The sequence below is a fragment of the Ascidiella aspersa genome, chromosome 6, assembly GCF_963924565.1.
Source record: "Ascidiella aspersa chromosome 6, kaAscAspe10.2, whole genome shotgun sequence".
In the NCBI taxonomy this organism is placed as follows: Eukaryota; Metazoa; Chordata; class Ascidiacea; order Phlebobranchia; family Ascidiidae; genus Ascidiella; species Ascidiella aspersa.
The window spans coordinates 10119581-10134952 of NC_139452.1; the positions used below are offsets into that span (position 1 = coordinate 10119581).

The window sequence follows — 15372 nt, forward strand, 5'->3', positions numbered from 1 at the left end:
TTGATGCCTGTTACAGGCGTAAAATTTAGGTAGAGTTCGCAAATTTACGAAGAATTGAATTTTTATTTTTAAGCCGTTTGTTAGCGATAGTGATTGAGGCCAAAGCCTAATGACTTCTTACAATGTGTTTACCCACGCAATACTTAGCAGAGTTCGCGAAATATTGCGTTTATTCCAGTAGTTAACAGTAAGCATTTGTTTTTTTAATGAGGATTTTTCTCACGTTTGACGCAGTTTAGCACCGGGATTACGTATTTGCTTAAACATGACACTATCAAGCAAGTCTAAGCAATTGCTGCTGCAACCTAAAGTTTTACGTTTGGAAGTTATTCTCAATTGACAAATGTCACAGGTTTTCGTCACTTAAAAGATGTATTGCATACTTAGCCAAGTGTTATGCGTTATAGTTAACCGACTTCACATCGTATGATTTGAAATTTCTATGTAGTGACAATCAGTTCAAATGTTTAGGCATAAGCAAATTTGTTATGACATTTAAAAAAATATGTTTGCATTATTTATGTCATTTACGAAGATCTTACGAATAACCGGTAAATATTATTTTGGGTAATACTAATTTACGGAATGATGAATGGTCGGAACGCTCACTAATTTAAGTGTTACCTCGTTAAAACAATTATTAAACCAACGCACAATATTTGAGTTAGGGTGGGGGTTAGCGTTTGGGTGAAGGTGGGTCAAGTGTTATTATAATTAATAATAATACTGTGAGCGTTCCGACCATTCCGACCATTCATCATTCCGTAAATTAGTGTTACTCTATTCTTTTTAACCTGGGCAACGCCGGGTATTTCGTCTAGTACAAAATAAAATGAGCATGTAAGCAGAATTAAACTTTACCAAACGCCATACCAGGAAGACAAAGAGGCCATAAATTAAACAAAACCAAAGGTTCAATGCGATAGTGTTTTTTCTTCACCAGCTGGTCGATACATACGACAATACTATACCGTTCACTATTAGTTTATTACTACATACATATTTAAACCAGCTAACAATTAGCGTTTTATTATCTTGAACAAGATAAGTGTTACGTCATAAACGTGCGAAACCTCAAGTTAAAGGTAACTAAAACGCAGCACGGCAAATTACCCAATCTGAAAGTTTTAAAAGTTGAACGTTTTCGAAATTTATACGTATGCTGAAGTGAGTCGCGTACCACCTGAAAGACTCTCGCGTACCACAGTTTGGGAACCACTGCTATAGTGACTATGGACAGGACATCAAATTGGTTGACATTACCTATAGGGTGAAAACAATCCAAAAAAAAAATCGCAGGACTTAAAATAATTCACAGAAATATTTAACCAAAGGTTTTTTTATTAAAGGTGAAGGTTTTATTAAATGCAAGTCGAATATGCGCTGCTTTGTGAATTATAGATTGATATCGTATACTAAATAAGAAACAAAGTGCGGCAAATATAACAGCAAGTAGAATTGACTCGAAAAAGGAGTAATCTGGTTTCGAGTCAGTTATACGAAATTGTTGTCTGTTTTAAGCGAAAAAAAGACGCATCTGCAAGATGGAATTCTGGCTTCTTTACTGCGGCACTCCGGACCACTGCTCGTATCCACCTTTCAGACTCTTCACGCTGTGCAAATAAATGAAGTCTTGTGAATTACTGTTTCAATTATGTTTAAAAAATGTTTCAATCCAAATAGTTCTTTTATTTGTGAGCGTTTAAGAGTTAAAATAAGTTTAACCAAAAAGCGCACCTGCTTATTTGTGTTCAAAGGCTTTTTTTTTTCTTTTACTCAAGCAGGCAGTATAATGCTGAAATAAAACTAGACGATTTTGGTATTTTAATTACAGAGAATATGTCTATAGAAATTAGAAAAAGTTTGAGGTTCAGAAAAAAAATATATTTAATTTGATTCAGAAAAAAATATCCCAACCTATATATATACAAGTTTTCGACGTCCAAAACAAAATATATAAAGCGCATAGTGCGTTTATGCGCAAAAAGGAACAATAAGGTAACACAAGTAGCGCGATTCGATAAAATGAAAGAACTGACTTCTCGTATTTCATATCTGTGAGTTTTTTTACAGAGTGCGACGCCTTGCGACCCTGGCGACAGTGGATCACGATTTCGGCGTTAAGAGCTGGTTTCGCCACTTTATAAGCTTTCAGAAATTCGTCGTCAGACAGCGCGAACTCGTCCCCTGGAGACAAAGAAACGTTAGTTTATTTACTCTTATATATTTTAATTTTCATTACAAAACAACCACTCTCCTGTTTGAAACTTATGTTGACAAAAATTTGCTGAATTGCTTACTGTTATGTGCGCGGTTCGTTATACCGTTGACAATATGCAAAGACATTACCGACGCTTTTTATGTTTGTTTTTATGATAAAGTCGATAAAACACGCTGAGTAGATTTGTGCTTCAAATTCTGAAAAACTTGAAATTCATAAAGTTATGTGGGCTGGCATTTAGCCCAACCTGTCGCTTCTTGATACGTGCTATTTTTTATTCTCGTCCGCCTTTCTATTTTGTTGCGTATTAATTAAATAAAAAAAGTTTATTTGCTGTGTATACTGCACATAACTGAAAATGATGTAACACGGTGGGCTGGATGATGCGAATAATACCGCCAATTTATTTTACCAGGGTGTGCTACATTTTTAGCAAAAAGTCTAAAGCACAAACAAATGTCACTGTCAACCCTGCAATTAGTTTAACGCAGGGGTTCTTAAACTTTTTTTACCACGGACCCCTAAATTTTTTTTTGCTTTGCATGGACCCCGGTAGGCAAGAAATGCTCCAAAATGATGTCATAATATGACGTCACAATACAAATAGAATTCATAACTCTGTTTATTTCGGTCCGAAAAATGTGAAAGTTAAATGGAATCTAACTATACATTCAGTGCAAAATCGTTTAATTTTTAAATAAAGTGTTTTCTTTGAAAAATTAATTACTTCTTAAAGTATACACTAGTTCTTTAATTAGGCCTTCATGGACCCCTAAAACTAGTTCACGGACCCCCAAGGGGTCCATGGACCCCCGTTTAAGAACCCCTGGTTTAACGCCATGGCATTAAAACAAACCTAAAAACAGATGATTCCCCTAGATTCAATACTTGTATAAGGCAAAACTTTTCAACTAGGTTTATGCCCCTGCTTGGGTTTGGGTCCAACAATCGTTGGAGAAGTAGGCATGGAACGCAAACAAGCAACTTGAAAGGCAGAAACCCTACCGACTTTGTGCCAGGGTATGTTTATCCGGCTATCGTGTGCGATCTTTCCTCGTTCATCTATTTCCCACTGGTCGCGGACGTCGATCAGTACAGCCGGATCATTGGCTTTGCGCTTTTTCCAGTCGTCTGCCGAGATGTATTGCTCATCACTGTAAAAAACAGGCTGTTTTCTTATTTTCTACTGTTTGATTGGCAAATAAAGTCGCGTCAAAATGGGAAACGTGCAAAACGAAAAGTTGTGACACTCACTATGCGGCGTCACATTTGACAGGTCACGTTTTTGATAAAAGACAAGCTCAAAATAAAACACATTTCCTGACCTATTTCCCCCAACACATGCATTTTGTATAAAACTGCCACAAACAGTGTTCCCTCTAAGAAAATTTTCTACTGCGCAAATATTTCTTGAAGTGCGCAAGAACATTTTTGTGGTGCGCAAGAATATTTTAAGGATGCGTTGGCAGGGGCTCGCGGCAGATGAATGTTTTTTGTATAGGGGCGAGGAGTGAAAATTTTAAAGATAACGTCACAAAGCGTGACGACATGAAACAAGAATATGAAAAACAATGCGATCGCGCGAAAAAAGAATCCGAATATTTGGGTTAAAGTGACAAAATGTTTAATTTTACAAACATAATGCGTGAAGCTTTTTTCGCGCACAATCAAAAATCACAAACTATCCGCTCATTTGCAAAAAAGTGGGCAAAAGTGCCCTTTTCATGAAAAATGATATATTGCTTTCACAACGTTAAATATTATGCGACGGAAATCATAAAGCACCATTTTAGCCATTTTAAAATCATAAAGCACCATTTTAGCCATGGTACAATTTTAAGCCAATCTAGAGGGCGTGGCCGCAAAAATTTTTTTGGGGGAGTACCCCCGGACCCCCAAATATTTCGGCTCGCTATGCTCGCCTGCGGTCTGTGTTGCCTATATAAAAAAAGTCGCCCCCCCTATCCCTGAATCGCTCCGGCGTCTCTGCCTAAATCGTGTAAAAACTGTAATTGTGTTGATAAATTTACGCCCTTAAAATAAATTTCGGTTTCATGACCCCGAATTATTGTCAAACACTCCACTGCTATGTTCGGTCTCTTGATTTTCCTGAGTAGACATTTAATTCTACGTGAGATAAAAAAAAAAACATACACAGCATGGAAGATAAATCCGATTAGACAAAGTAACGTCACAATCGTCAATGCGAATTTGAGTTATTTACTTGCTTTTAGCTACAAACATCAATCAAAAAATAGCCAATGCGAAATGCTCAAACTTTATGGCAAAAAAGTGAAGATTTTTGGTTTTAGTTTGAGAATGATTTAAGTGCGCAAAAGCAAATTTTACTGCGCAATTTGTCTGGTGTGGCTGCGCAATTGCGCAGTTGCGAACCTTAGAGGGATCACTGGCCACAAAGATATCGAAAATCAATAAACAAAACAACATTTTCGTTACCTCAACTTAATTTCAGCTGGTGGCATGGGGGCACGCGGTGCTTCAGTCATTTCCGTTGTTTTTATAAAAATGTTGTTGATACAGCTAATTATGTCAAAACATTGGTTAGGCCCCGCAGTTCGAACACATAGTTAAATAGGTTTAGCTGTGTTCGTTTTTTTCGACTGCTTTTCTAGCACTCTTATATAACTGCGTAGTATCGACCATACTAAACGAAATCCAAACAGTGGCGTAGCAAGCCGAATTTTTTTTTTTTTGCAAAGAGTTGGAACTTTCGGTTTAGCTTTTACCATTGTATAAACTGCTGTAACGAACACAAATAACTATGTAAGCAAACCGTTTCGAACAGCAACTGACTGAGTGTTTCTCAAAACGCAAATTCTCAAAACCATTCAAAGAGCGAAAACTGCCTAAAACTAGTAAAACTACATAAATGTATGGCAAACGTTATATTATAGCTACATCGTTTGTAACGTAACAATGCATGACAATTACAGATGTGGCATGCCTGTGATCGACTGTTGTGATACTGCTCATAAATGCTAAAAAAACAAATTATTAAGAGTAAAATATTTGTAATTTTTTGGGGTGGCATTGCCCCTCATCCCACCCACCTGGCTACGCCCATGAATACAAACCCAAAAAACTACTGGTAGAAACGGTAAAAACAGAATTTTAAGTTTAAATGAGACCTTTGTATATATTAGCTATGAATAAAAACTCCAAGAATTCGGGATCTGTTGACATTTGCGCTATAAATTGAAGTCTATTGGCTTTTCCACTACCCACGTCCCTTACAGAACTGCATTTGTGTATATTTTTAGCTCTAAAATTAACAAGGATTTTAAATGTAAACCTTCAAACTACAAATGTACAGCGTTAAGCATTTCCTGTGAAAGCACATAAATTTTGATCTTTTTAGCAGGCCCTAAAGCCCAACTTTTGGTGACAGTCAATATGTAACAATCAAATTCGGCCCGCAAAGTTCCACGCCGAACCTAAGTCAGTCGTAAACAGGCTAAAACAATTGTTGGCAATCAGTTGATAAAGCGGAAGGTCGGTTAGCGTTTGACTGTTCGCTGCTAATACTACGCCGCCAGTGCAGAGCATAAAAGAAACCTAAGTAGGCGTGGTTAGGTTTACAGAGAACACGTCTGCTGCGACACCAGCGCTGTTCTACATTGTACACAAACCAGTGGACATTCAAACATATAAATAAAGTTTGTGCCAATAACTTCAATTAAACTGAACATTACGTAACTTCACTAAATAAAACAACTGCCTTACATCGCTTTTTTAGTGTTTACCTTTGGACAAAAATACGTTAAGCAAATAATTAGGCGCGCAAATCTAGCCCAAGTAATGACTGCTTAGGGCTACATACGAAAGAATGACGTCTTGTACGCATCCGCCTGCAGCTGTACCTTTTACACACGAGCGTTTTTTAGTTCTGTTGTTGTTTAGCTTTCTGCGGCAAGCGAGCTAGCTGACTGTTGCTTCTGACAGCGCCAACAGGACAGTTACAGTTTTTCTAGAAGCGGGTCGCAAACAACAGGACAACAATCACCGTGACAAGGCAAAACCTGTATCACGTCCACAGTAGTTGTAGGTGGGCATGGGCAGTGGTCCGTGCTGTACTGTTCGACAACAATGGCGGCGACAATCGGGGCAAAACGTAAAAGTTCGTGATGTGTTTGCACGTTACCTGATACATTTTTATCATTTTATTTTCCTTGTTGGAAGGACGCTTTGTGTTTTACACTTTATCGTTAAACCCACCCAAACTATTTTGCTTGCCTTTAGTTTACCTTTTACATTTTTAGCGAGTCTCATTTGCGTTTTAATCAATTATGTATAAGCCCAGTGGCTCTTAACCACGGTTGCCCATTGATGTGCCATCAGGCAATTTCCAGGGATGCGCGTTTTAGTGGTTGCTTTGCTACGCTTGGTGTTCCTTATTCTGTTGTATGCTTTACATCGAAAGTATGATACATGTATATACTTGCGGTCCATGATTTTGCCATTTGCAAGGATTTGAATACATAATTTTTAGAATCTCGGTATTTGGTCTCGTTTTGTTTATATTTGCTACTTTTTACCCTCTATTTGGTTTATAATATTCTATTATAGTGGATATCTAATTTGTCGTAAAGCAGTGGTCGGCAAACTGTGGGCCACAGTGCCTTTTTTAGTGGGCCGCGAATTACTTTTAAATATTTTAGCGTTATGATTAAGTTGTGGGCCGCGTGATAGCCGTACATTCATTGCATTTAGAGTCGTACATTCATTTGCATTTCATTTGTTTTAAAAGTACATATGGCTTAGGATTTTTATATTGTCTCAGCGTGGCTCAGACCCACGTGCAAAATGTGAAATTTTGCCGACCACTGTCGTATCGAGGATGGGCATAATGTAATGTCCAAACTATGTTGTTGTTTTTTATCTTAAAATTCATACCATTGAATGTTTGCATTGTGTGTAACACCTTTTGAAACAAGATAAACGCATTGTTTTTGTTTTTTTGCGCAAACGTTTTAACGTGTTTTTTCCGCCGCCCTACAATGGCTCTCAGAACATGTGTGTGTCAGAATCAGCTTCGTTAAATACAAAATATCGAGCACGAGCAATGTACATTTGTGTGCCCAAAAATATCTTTTCAATTATAATTTCCTAATTGAACAACAAAGAACGCGTTTTTTTTTTGCACGACAAGCCACCGTCTTTCTACATGTAAAGACTCGATTTTTCTGAACAAGTTCGGCTACAACACAAATTTCTTATTTGCGTTAAGACGTGTTTTCTAACGTCATTTTGTGAAATAAGTTCCGAAAACCGCCATGCTTGCCACAGCGAAAATTCAGTTATTTATAACGCGAAAGTTCAAAGTCACAAAACGCCCACGAATCAAATCGTCATTTTCGAAAGATTGCGCAAGTTCCGACTTATGGGAGAAACAATGATTTCACCACAGCTGTACGATTTGTCACATAGTTACAAGTTTGTAGCGAAATTAAGACAATCAAGTGTGACGTCTGTTGCTTGGTGTCACCCACTAGTAAAGTCTTTATGTTACGTCACAAAGCTACAAATTACGGAGCTGGCGAAGTTCTGAATTTGATCTTCAACATCTTGCTTTTTGCAATTGAAATACAAAATTGTAATATATTTCGCGGACCGGCAGGAAAGTTGACGCGGACCGGCAGTCCGGCACCGGTCCGCGGACCGGTGGTTGAGAACCACTGGCCTAGTCCACGCATTTGTGTTTTGTTTTTGTTGACGACCGGTAGACTATCATTTTTGCCTAACAACGCTTGTAAGAGTACGTTGTAACGCAAATCAAATGATCATAGGTTCAGGCTGATCCGGGATGTTGTTCGGAGAGAGTGGCAACGCACTTCTCAAATTAACCTTTAACTTGACATCATAAAATAGGCAACCTTGAAAAGAATTCTATTGTCTGACAAATGCCAATGTGTCACTTCGATGAAGTGGTAATACATTATTAAAAGAAGACAGCGACAAAGCGCCTAAAAGAGTTTTTTGTTTCAACAGTTAATGTAGATGGGGCGTGACGCATAAAAACCTTACTCCATATAATGATTTTTGTTAAAATGTTTTGGCAAATAACTTGTGAGAACCATTGACACCACAGGCCACAGCTGCGGTGCTAAAGTGGAACCGCGTAATACAACAAAAATCCTTTTATACATATACTTTATAAACAAACATTTTACTACTATGCTTATGGGCTACGGAGGGTTTGTCCTAAAGATTATCTAAACACAGGTTAAAACATCCTGGAAGTAAAAATAAGATTATTTTAATTTTCGTACTGTATACTTACAAAGTTAAAATAGACAAACACTGTGGTTTGATGGCGGAGAGCCTTGTTCAGTTGAAACAAGTGTTAAATAAAAGACAAAAAAAAACAAAAAAAATAAATAAAAATGTTCATATAAAGATTCAAGTTTTGTGAAAACGCAGACATACAGCATGTTGAAATGATTATGTTTTTTTTTTATGTTTTTCATGTTTTGCGTAATTTTTAAAGCGATTCAAGGTTATAATAATACAAGTTCACATCATACCTTGGTCAATCTCAACCTTGATTGCGTTTGCTAGCAATACATTCTGACGTTTTAGTACAATATTAAATTTCAAAGGTTAGCTATCGGTAACTATATTGGTAAACGTTCTCGGGTGCATTTTTCAATATATAATCGGGTACAACTTCGGTTTCTGGACGTGTTCCACTGGCGCCAAACAGATCAGCAGTCGGTAAAAATTTAACAAAAATATTTGCAAGTATTGGCAATACCTTTGCGCTACCTACCGACTCCTTGATATTATTACAACCAGACAACGTTCTTAACATGTACAACATTTAATAAATGACTTAATTAATCCAATTTTTTTCAAATGGGTTCTGTTAGACTTGCACCTGAATTTAAGTCAATTCATTAGGCAAGGTATTTTGTTTAAAACACCTAAGCCAATTGTACGGTTTTCTTATACTTCAAGTCATTGACTCAATTCGTTACAGACTTGCAAACCTGCGTTTTAAGTCATACGCTTGCACAGCAGCATAGGTAAAACAGCGACTAAAATATTGCGAGATGTAAGTCGGCCATATTGCCACTTTTACATTTTTGTTTTGTTAACCAACATTGGCGTACTTTTGACCAGGGCTGCGGAGTCGGTTAAAAACGAGTCCGACTCCGGCCAAAAAATACACCCGAGTCCCGAGTCCGACTCCAGCCAAATGTAAGATTTTGTCGAGTCCCGAGTCCAGCTCTGACTTTACAGCCTGTATTTTACCCATTTACGCAACTAAATTTAGGTGGATATTCTGCAATCCACTCATATTAGTGTCATAATTGATCCACCCGCATTACATGGTTTAAAAATATTTCACCATTTGCTATTACACTTTTACAACTTACATTTTGCCGCCTTAACAGTTTTAAAATTTGATACTGCGCATGCGCACGTCGGACTCGGAACTCGGGTAGTTTTACGCGGTCTTACTCGAGTCCCGAGTCCGACTCCGCAGCCCTGCTCTTGACCCAATCCATTTGACGATAATTCGGACTTCTGACTATATATAGTAGCTATTAACAGGACATAAAATTGGTTGACATTACTATAGGGTGACTTTAAAAACAATCCAAAAAATTTCGCACGACTTAAAATAATTCACAGAAATATTTAAACAAAGAATTTTTATTAAATGTGAAGTTTTTATTAAATGCAAGTCGAATATACGTTGCTTTCTAAATTGTAGAGTGATATCGTATATCAAATAAGAAACAAAGTGCGACAAAAAATAACAGCAAGTAGAATTGACTCGAAAAAGGAGTAATCTGGTTTCGAGACAAGTTATACGAGATTGTTGTCTTTTTCAAGCGAGAAAAAAGCGCATCTGCAAGATGCAATTCTGGCTTCTTTACTGCGGCACTCCGGACCACTGCTCGTATCCACCTTTCAGACTCTTCACGCTGTGCAAAAAATGAAGTCTTGTGAATTACTGTTTCAATGATGTTTACAAAATGTATAAATCGAAATATTTCTTGGAAAAATTATGGTGTGCAATACACATACTTCTTATGTCCTTAACGCCTTTCATTTGTTTGAGTTAATTGTGAACGTTTGAGAGTTAAAATAAGTTTAACTAAAAAGCGCACCGGCTTATTTGTGTTCAAAAGCATTTTTTTAGTTTTACTCCAGCAGGCAGTATAATGCTGAAATAAAACTAGACGATATTGGTATTTTAATTACAGAGAATATGTCTCACAAGTGTGCTAATGGCAGTCATTATATAGAAATTAAAAAAAGTTTGAGGTGCAGAAAAAAAATATCTCAATTTGGTTCAGAAAAAACTATCCCAACCTACAAGTTTTCGACGTCCGAAACAAAATATATAAAGCGCATAGTGGCATAGTGCGTTTATGCGCAGAAGGGAACAATCAGGTAACACAAGTAGCGCGATTCGGTAAAATGAAAGAACTAACTTCTCGTATTTCATATCAGTGAGTTTTTTTACAGAGTGCGACGCCTTGCGACCCTGACGACAGTGGATCACGATTTCGGCGTTAAGAGCTGGTTTCGCCACTTTATAAGCTTTCAGAAATTCGTCGTCAGACAGCGCGAACTCATGCCCTAGAGACAAAGAAACGTTAGTTTATTTACTGTTATATATTTTAATTTTCTTTACAAAACCCTCTAACTCTACTGTTTTATGTTAATAAAGATTTGTTCAATTGCTTACTAATATGTGCGCGGTTCGTTATATACCGTTGACAATATGCAAAGACATTACCGACGTTTTTATGTTTGTTTTGATGATAAAGTCGATAAAACACTCTGATAATATCTGTGCTTTAAATTCTGAAAATCTCGCAATTCATAAAGTTAAGTGGGCTGGCCTTTAGTCCAACCTGTCGCTTCTTGATACGTGCTATTTTTTATTCTCGTCCGCCTTTCTATTTTGTTGGTATTAAATAAAAAAAAAGTTTATTTGCTGTGTATACTGCACATAACTGAAAATAATGTAACCAGGTGGGCTGGATGACGCGAATAATACCGCCAATTTATTTTACCAGGGTGTGCTACATTTTTAGCGAAAAGTCTAAAGCACAAACAAATGCCACTGTCAACCCTGCAATTAGTTTAACGCCATGACACTTAAACAAACCTAAAAACAGATGATTGTAAGCCTATGTTAATAAAACCCTAGACCCTAGAATAAACCTACAATACTTGTATAAGGCAAAACTTTTCAACAGGATTTATGCCCCTGCTTGGGTTTGGGTCCAACAATCGTTGGAGAAGTAGGTATGGAACGCAAATCAAACCCTACCGACTTTGTGCCAGGGTATGTTTATCCGACCATCGTGTGCGATCTTTCCTCGTTCATCTATTTCCCACTGGTCGCGGACGTCGATCAGTACAGCCGGATCATTGGATTTGCGCTTTTTCCAGTCGTCTGCCGAGATGTATTGCTCATCACTGTAAAAAACAGGCTGTTTTCTTATTTTCTACTGTTTGATTGGCAAATAAAGTCGCGTCAAAATGGGAAACGTGCGAAACGAAAAGTTGTGACACTCACTATGCGGCGTCACATTTGACAGGTCACGTTTTTGATAAAAGACAAGCTCAAAATAAAACACATTTCCTAACCTATTTCCCCCAAAACATGCATTTTGTATAAAACTGCCACAAACAGTGTTCCCTCTAAGAAAATTTTCTACTGCGCAAATATTTCTTGAAGTGCGCAAGAACATTTTTGTGGTGCGCAAGAATATTTTAAGGATGCGTTGGCAGGGGCTCGCGGCAGATGAATGTTTTTTGTATAGGGGCGAGGAGTGAAAATTTTAAAGATAACGTCACAAAGCGTGACGACATGAAACAAGAATATGAAAAACAATGCGATCGCGCGAAAAAAGAATCCGAATATTTGGGTTAAAGTGACAAAATGTTTAATTTTACAAACATAATGCGTGAAGCTTTTTTCGCGCACAATCAAAAATCACAAACTATCCGCTCATTTGCAAAAAAGTGGGCAAAAGTGCCCTTTTCATGAAAAATGATATATTGCTTTCACAACGTTAAATATTATGCGACGGAAATCATAAAGCACCATTTTAGCCATTTTAAAATCATAAAGCACCATTTTAGCCATGGTACAATTTTAAGCCAATCTAGAGGGCGTGGCCGCAAAAATTTTTTTGGGGGAGTACCCCCGGACCCCCAAATATTTCGGCTCGCTATGCTCGCCTGCGGTCTGTGTTGCCTATATAAAAAAAGTCGCCCCCCCTATCCCTGAATCGCTCCGGCGTCTCTGCCTAAATCGTGTAAAAACTGTAATTGTGTTGATAAATTTACGCCCTTAAAATAAATTTCGGTTTCATGACCCCGAATTATTGTCAAACACTCCACTGCTATGTTCGGTCTCTTGATTTTCCTGAGTAGACATTTAATTCTACGTGAGATAAAAAAAAAACATACACAGCATGGAAGATAAATCCGATTAGACAAAGTAACGTCACAATCGTCAATGCGAATTTGAGTTATTTACTTGCTTTTAGCTACAAACATCAATCAAAAAATAGCCAATGCGAAATGCTCAAACTTTATGGCAAAAAAGTGAAGATTTTTGGTTTTAGTTTGAGAATGATTTAAGTGCGCAAAAGCAAATTTTACTGCGCAATTTGTCTGGTGTGGCTGCGCAATTGCGCAGTTGCGAACCTTAGAGGGATCACTGGCCACAAAGATATCGAAAATCAATAAACAAAACAACATTTTCGTTACCTCAACTTAATTTCAGCTGGTGGCATGGGGGCACGCGGTGCTTCAGTCATTTCCGTTGTTTTTATAAAAATGTTGTTGATACAGCTAATTATGTCAAAACATTGGTTAGGCCCCGCAGTTCGAACACATAGTTAAATAGGTTTAGCTGTGTTCGTTTTTTTCGACTGCTTTTCTAGCACTCTTATATAACTGCGTAGTATCGACCATACTAAACGAAATCCAAACAGTGGCGTAGCAAGCCGAATTTTTTTTTTTTTGCAAAGAGTTGGAACTTTCGGTTTAGCTTTTACCATTGTATAAACTGCTGTAACGAACACAAATAACTATGTAAGCAAACCGTTTCGAACAGCAACTGACTGAGTGTTTCTCAAAACGCAAATTCTCAAAACCATTCAAAGAGCGAAAACTGCCTAAAACTAGTAAAACTACATAAATGTATGGCAAACGTTATATTATAGCTACATCGTTTGTAACGTAACAATGCATGACAATTACAGATGTGGCATGCCTGTGATCGACTGTTGTGATACTGCTCATAAATGCTAAAAAAACAAATTATTAAGAGTAAAATATTTGTAATTTTTTGGGGTGGCATTGCCCCTCATCCCACCCACCTGGCTACGCCCATGAATACAAACCCAAAAAACTACTGGTAGAAACGGTAAAAACAGAATTTTAAGTTTAAATGAGACCTTTGTATATATTAGCTATGAATAAAAACTCCAAGAATTCGGGATCTGTTGACATTTGCGCTATAAATTGAAGTCTATTGGCTTTTCCACTACCCACGTCCCTTACAGAACTGCATTTGTGTATATTTTTAGCTCTAAAATTAACAAGGATTTTAAATGTAAACCTTCAAACTACAAATGTACAGCGTTAAGCATTTCCTGTGAAAGCACATAAATTTTGATCTTTTTAGCAGGCCCTAAAGCCCAACTTTTGGTGACAGTCAATATGTAACAATCAAATTCGGCCCGCAAAGTTCCACGCCGAACCTAAGTCAGTCGTAAACAGGCTAAAACAATTGTTGGCAATCAGTTGATAAAGCGGAAGGTCGGTTAGCGTTTGACTGTTCGCTGCTAATACTACGCCGCCAGTGCAGAGCATAAAAGAAACCTAAGTAGGCGTGGTTAGGTTTACAGAGAACACGTCTGCTGCGACACCAGCGCTGTTCTACATTGTACACAAACCAGTGGACATTCAAACATATAAATAAAGTTTGTGCCAATAACTTCAATTAAACTGAACATTACGTAACTTCACTAAATAAAACAACTGCCTTACATCGCTTTTTTAGTGTTTACCTTTGGACAAAAATACGTTAAGCAAATAATTAGGCGCGCAAATCTAGCCCAAGTAATGACTGCTTAGGGCTACATACGAAAGAATGACGTCTTGTACGCATCCGCCTGCAGCTGTACCTTTTACACACGAGCGTTTTTTAGTTCTGTTGTTGTTTAGCTTTCTGCGGCAAGCGAGCTAGCTGACTGTTGCTTCTGACAGCGCCAACAGGACAGTTACAGTTTTTCTAGAAGCGGGTCGCAAACAACAGGACAACAATCACCGTGACAAGGCAAAACCTGTATCACGTCCACAGTAGTTGTAGGTGGGCATGGGCAGTGGTCCGTGCTGTACTGTTCGACAACAATGGCGGCGACAATCGGGGCAAAACGTAACAGTTCGTGATATGTTTGCACGTTACCTGATACATTTTTATCATTTTATTTTCCTTGTTGGAAGGACGCTTTGTGTTTTACACTTTATCGTTAAACCCACCCAAACTATTTTGCTTGCCTTTAGTTTACCTTTTACATTTTAGCGAGTCTCATTTGCGTTTTAATCAATTATGTATAAGCCCAGTGGCTCTTATCCCGGGTTGCCCATTGATGTGCCATCAGGCAATTTCCAGGGATGCGCGTTTTAGTGGTTGCTTTGCTACGCTTGGTGTTCCTTATTCTGTTGTATGCTTTACATCGAAAGTATGATACATGTACATACTTACGGTCCACGATTTTGCCATTTGCAAGGATTTGAATACATAATTTTTAGAATCTCGGTATTTGGTCTCGTTTTGTTTATATTTGCTACTTTTTACCCTCTATTTGGTTTATAATATTCTATTATAGTGGATATCTAATTTGTCGTAAAGCAGTGGTCGGCAAACTGTGGGCCGCAGTGCCTTTTTTAGTGGGCCGCGAATTACTTTTAAATATTTTAGCGTTATGATTAAGTTGTGGGCCGCGTGATAGCCGTACATTCATTGCATTTAGAGTCGTACATTCATTTGCATTTCATTTGTTTTAAAAGTACATATGGCTTTGGATTTTTATATTGTCTCAGCGTTGCTCAGACCCACGTGCAAAATGTGAAATTTTGCCGAC

The 15372-nt window shown here is 37.7% G+C and overlaps 2 protein-coding genes across 2 annotated transcripts; both read right to left on the reverse strand.

Moving 5' to 3' along the window:
• Positions 1–567: 567 nt before the first annotated feature.
• On the reverse strand, positions 568–6167 carry LOC146139623 (uncharacterized). Its single transcript, XM_083391570.1, has 4 exons — positions 4679–6167; positions 3227–3375; positions 2040–2187; positions 568–1613 (listed from the first exon to the last, which is right to left on the reverse strand). Exons 1-4 carry the CDS (start codon positions 4726–4728, stop codon positions 1562–1564), a joined length of 399 nt encoding a protein of 132 aa, XP_083247696.1. The 5' UTR covers positions 4729–6167; the 3' UTR covers positions 568–1561.
• A 3724-nt stretch (positions 6168–9891) lies between these two features.
• Positions 9892–14483, reverse strand: LOC146139624 (uncharacterized). Its single transcript, XM_083391805.1, has 4 exons — positions 12989–14483; positions 11538–11686; positions 10690–10837; positions 9892–10176 (listed from the first exon to the last, which is right to left on the reverse strand). The coding sequence occupies exons 1-4, from the start codon at positions 13036–13038 to the stop codon at positions 10125–10127; spliced, it is 399 nt and encodes a 132-aa protein (XP_083247931.1). The 5' UTR covers positions 13039–14483; the 3' UTR covers positions 9892–10124.
• Between the last annotated feature and the right edge of the window lie 889 nt (positions 14484–15372).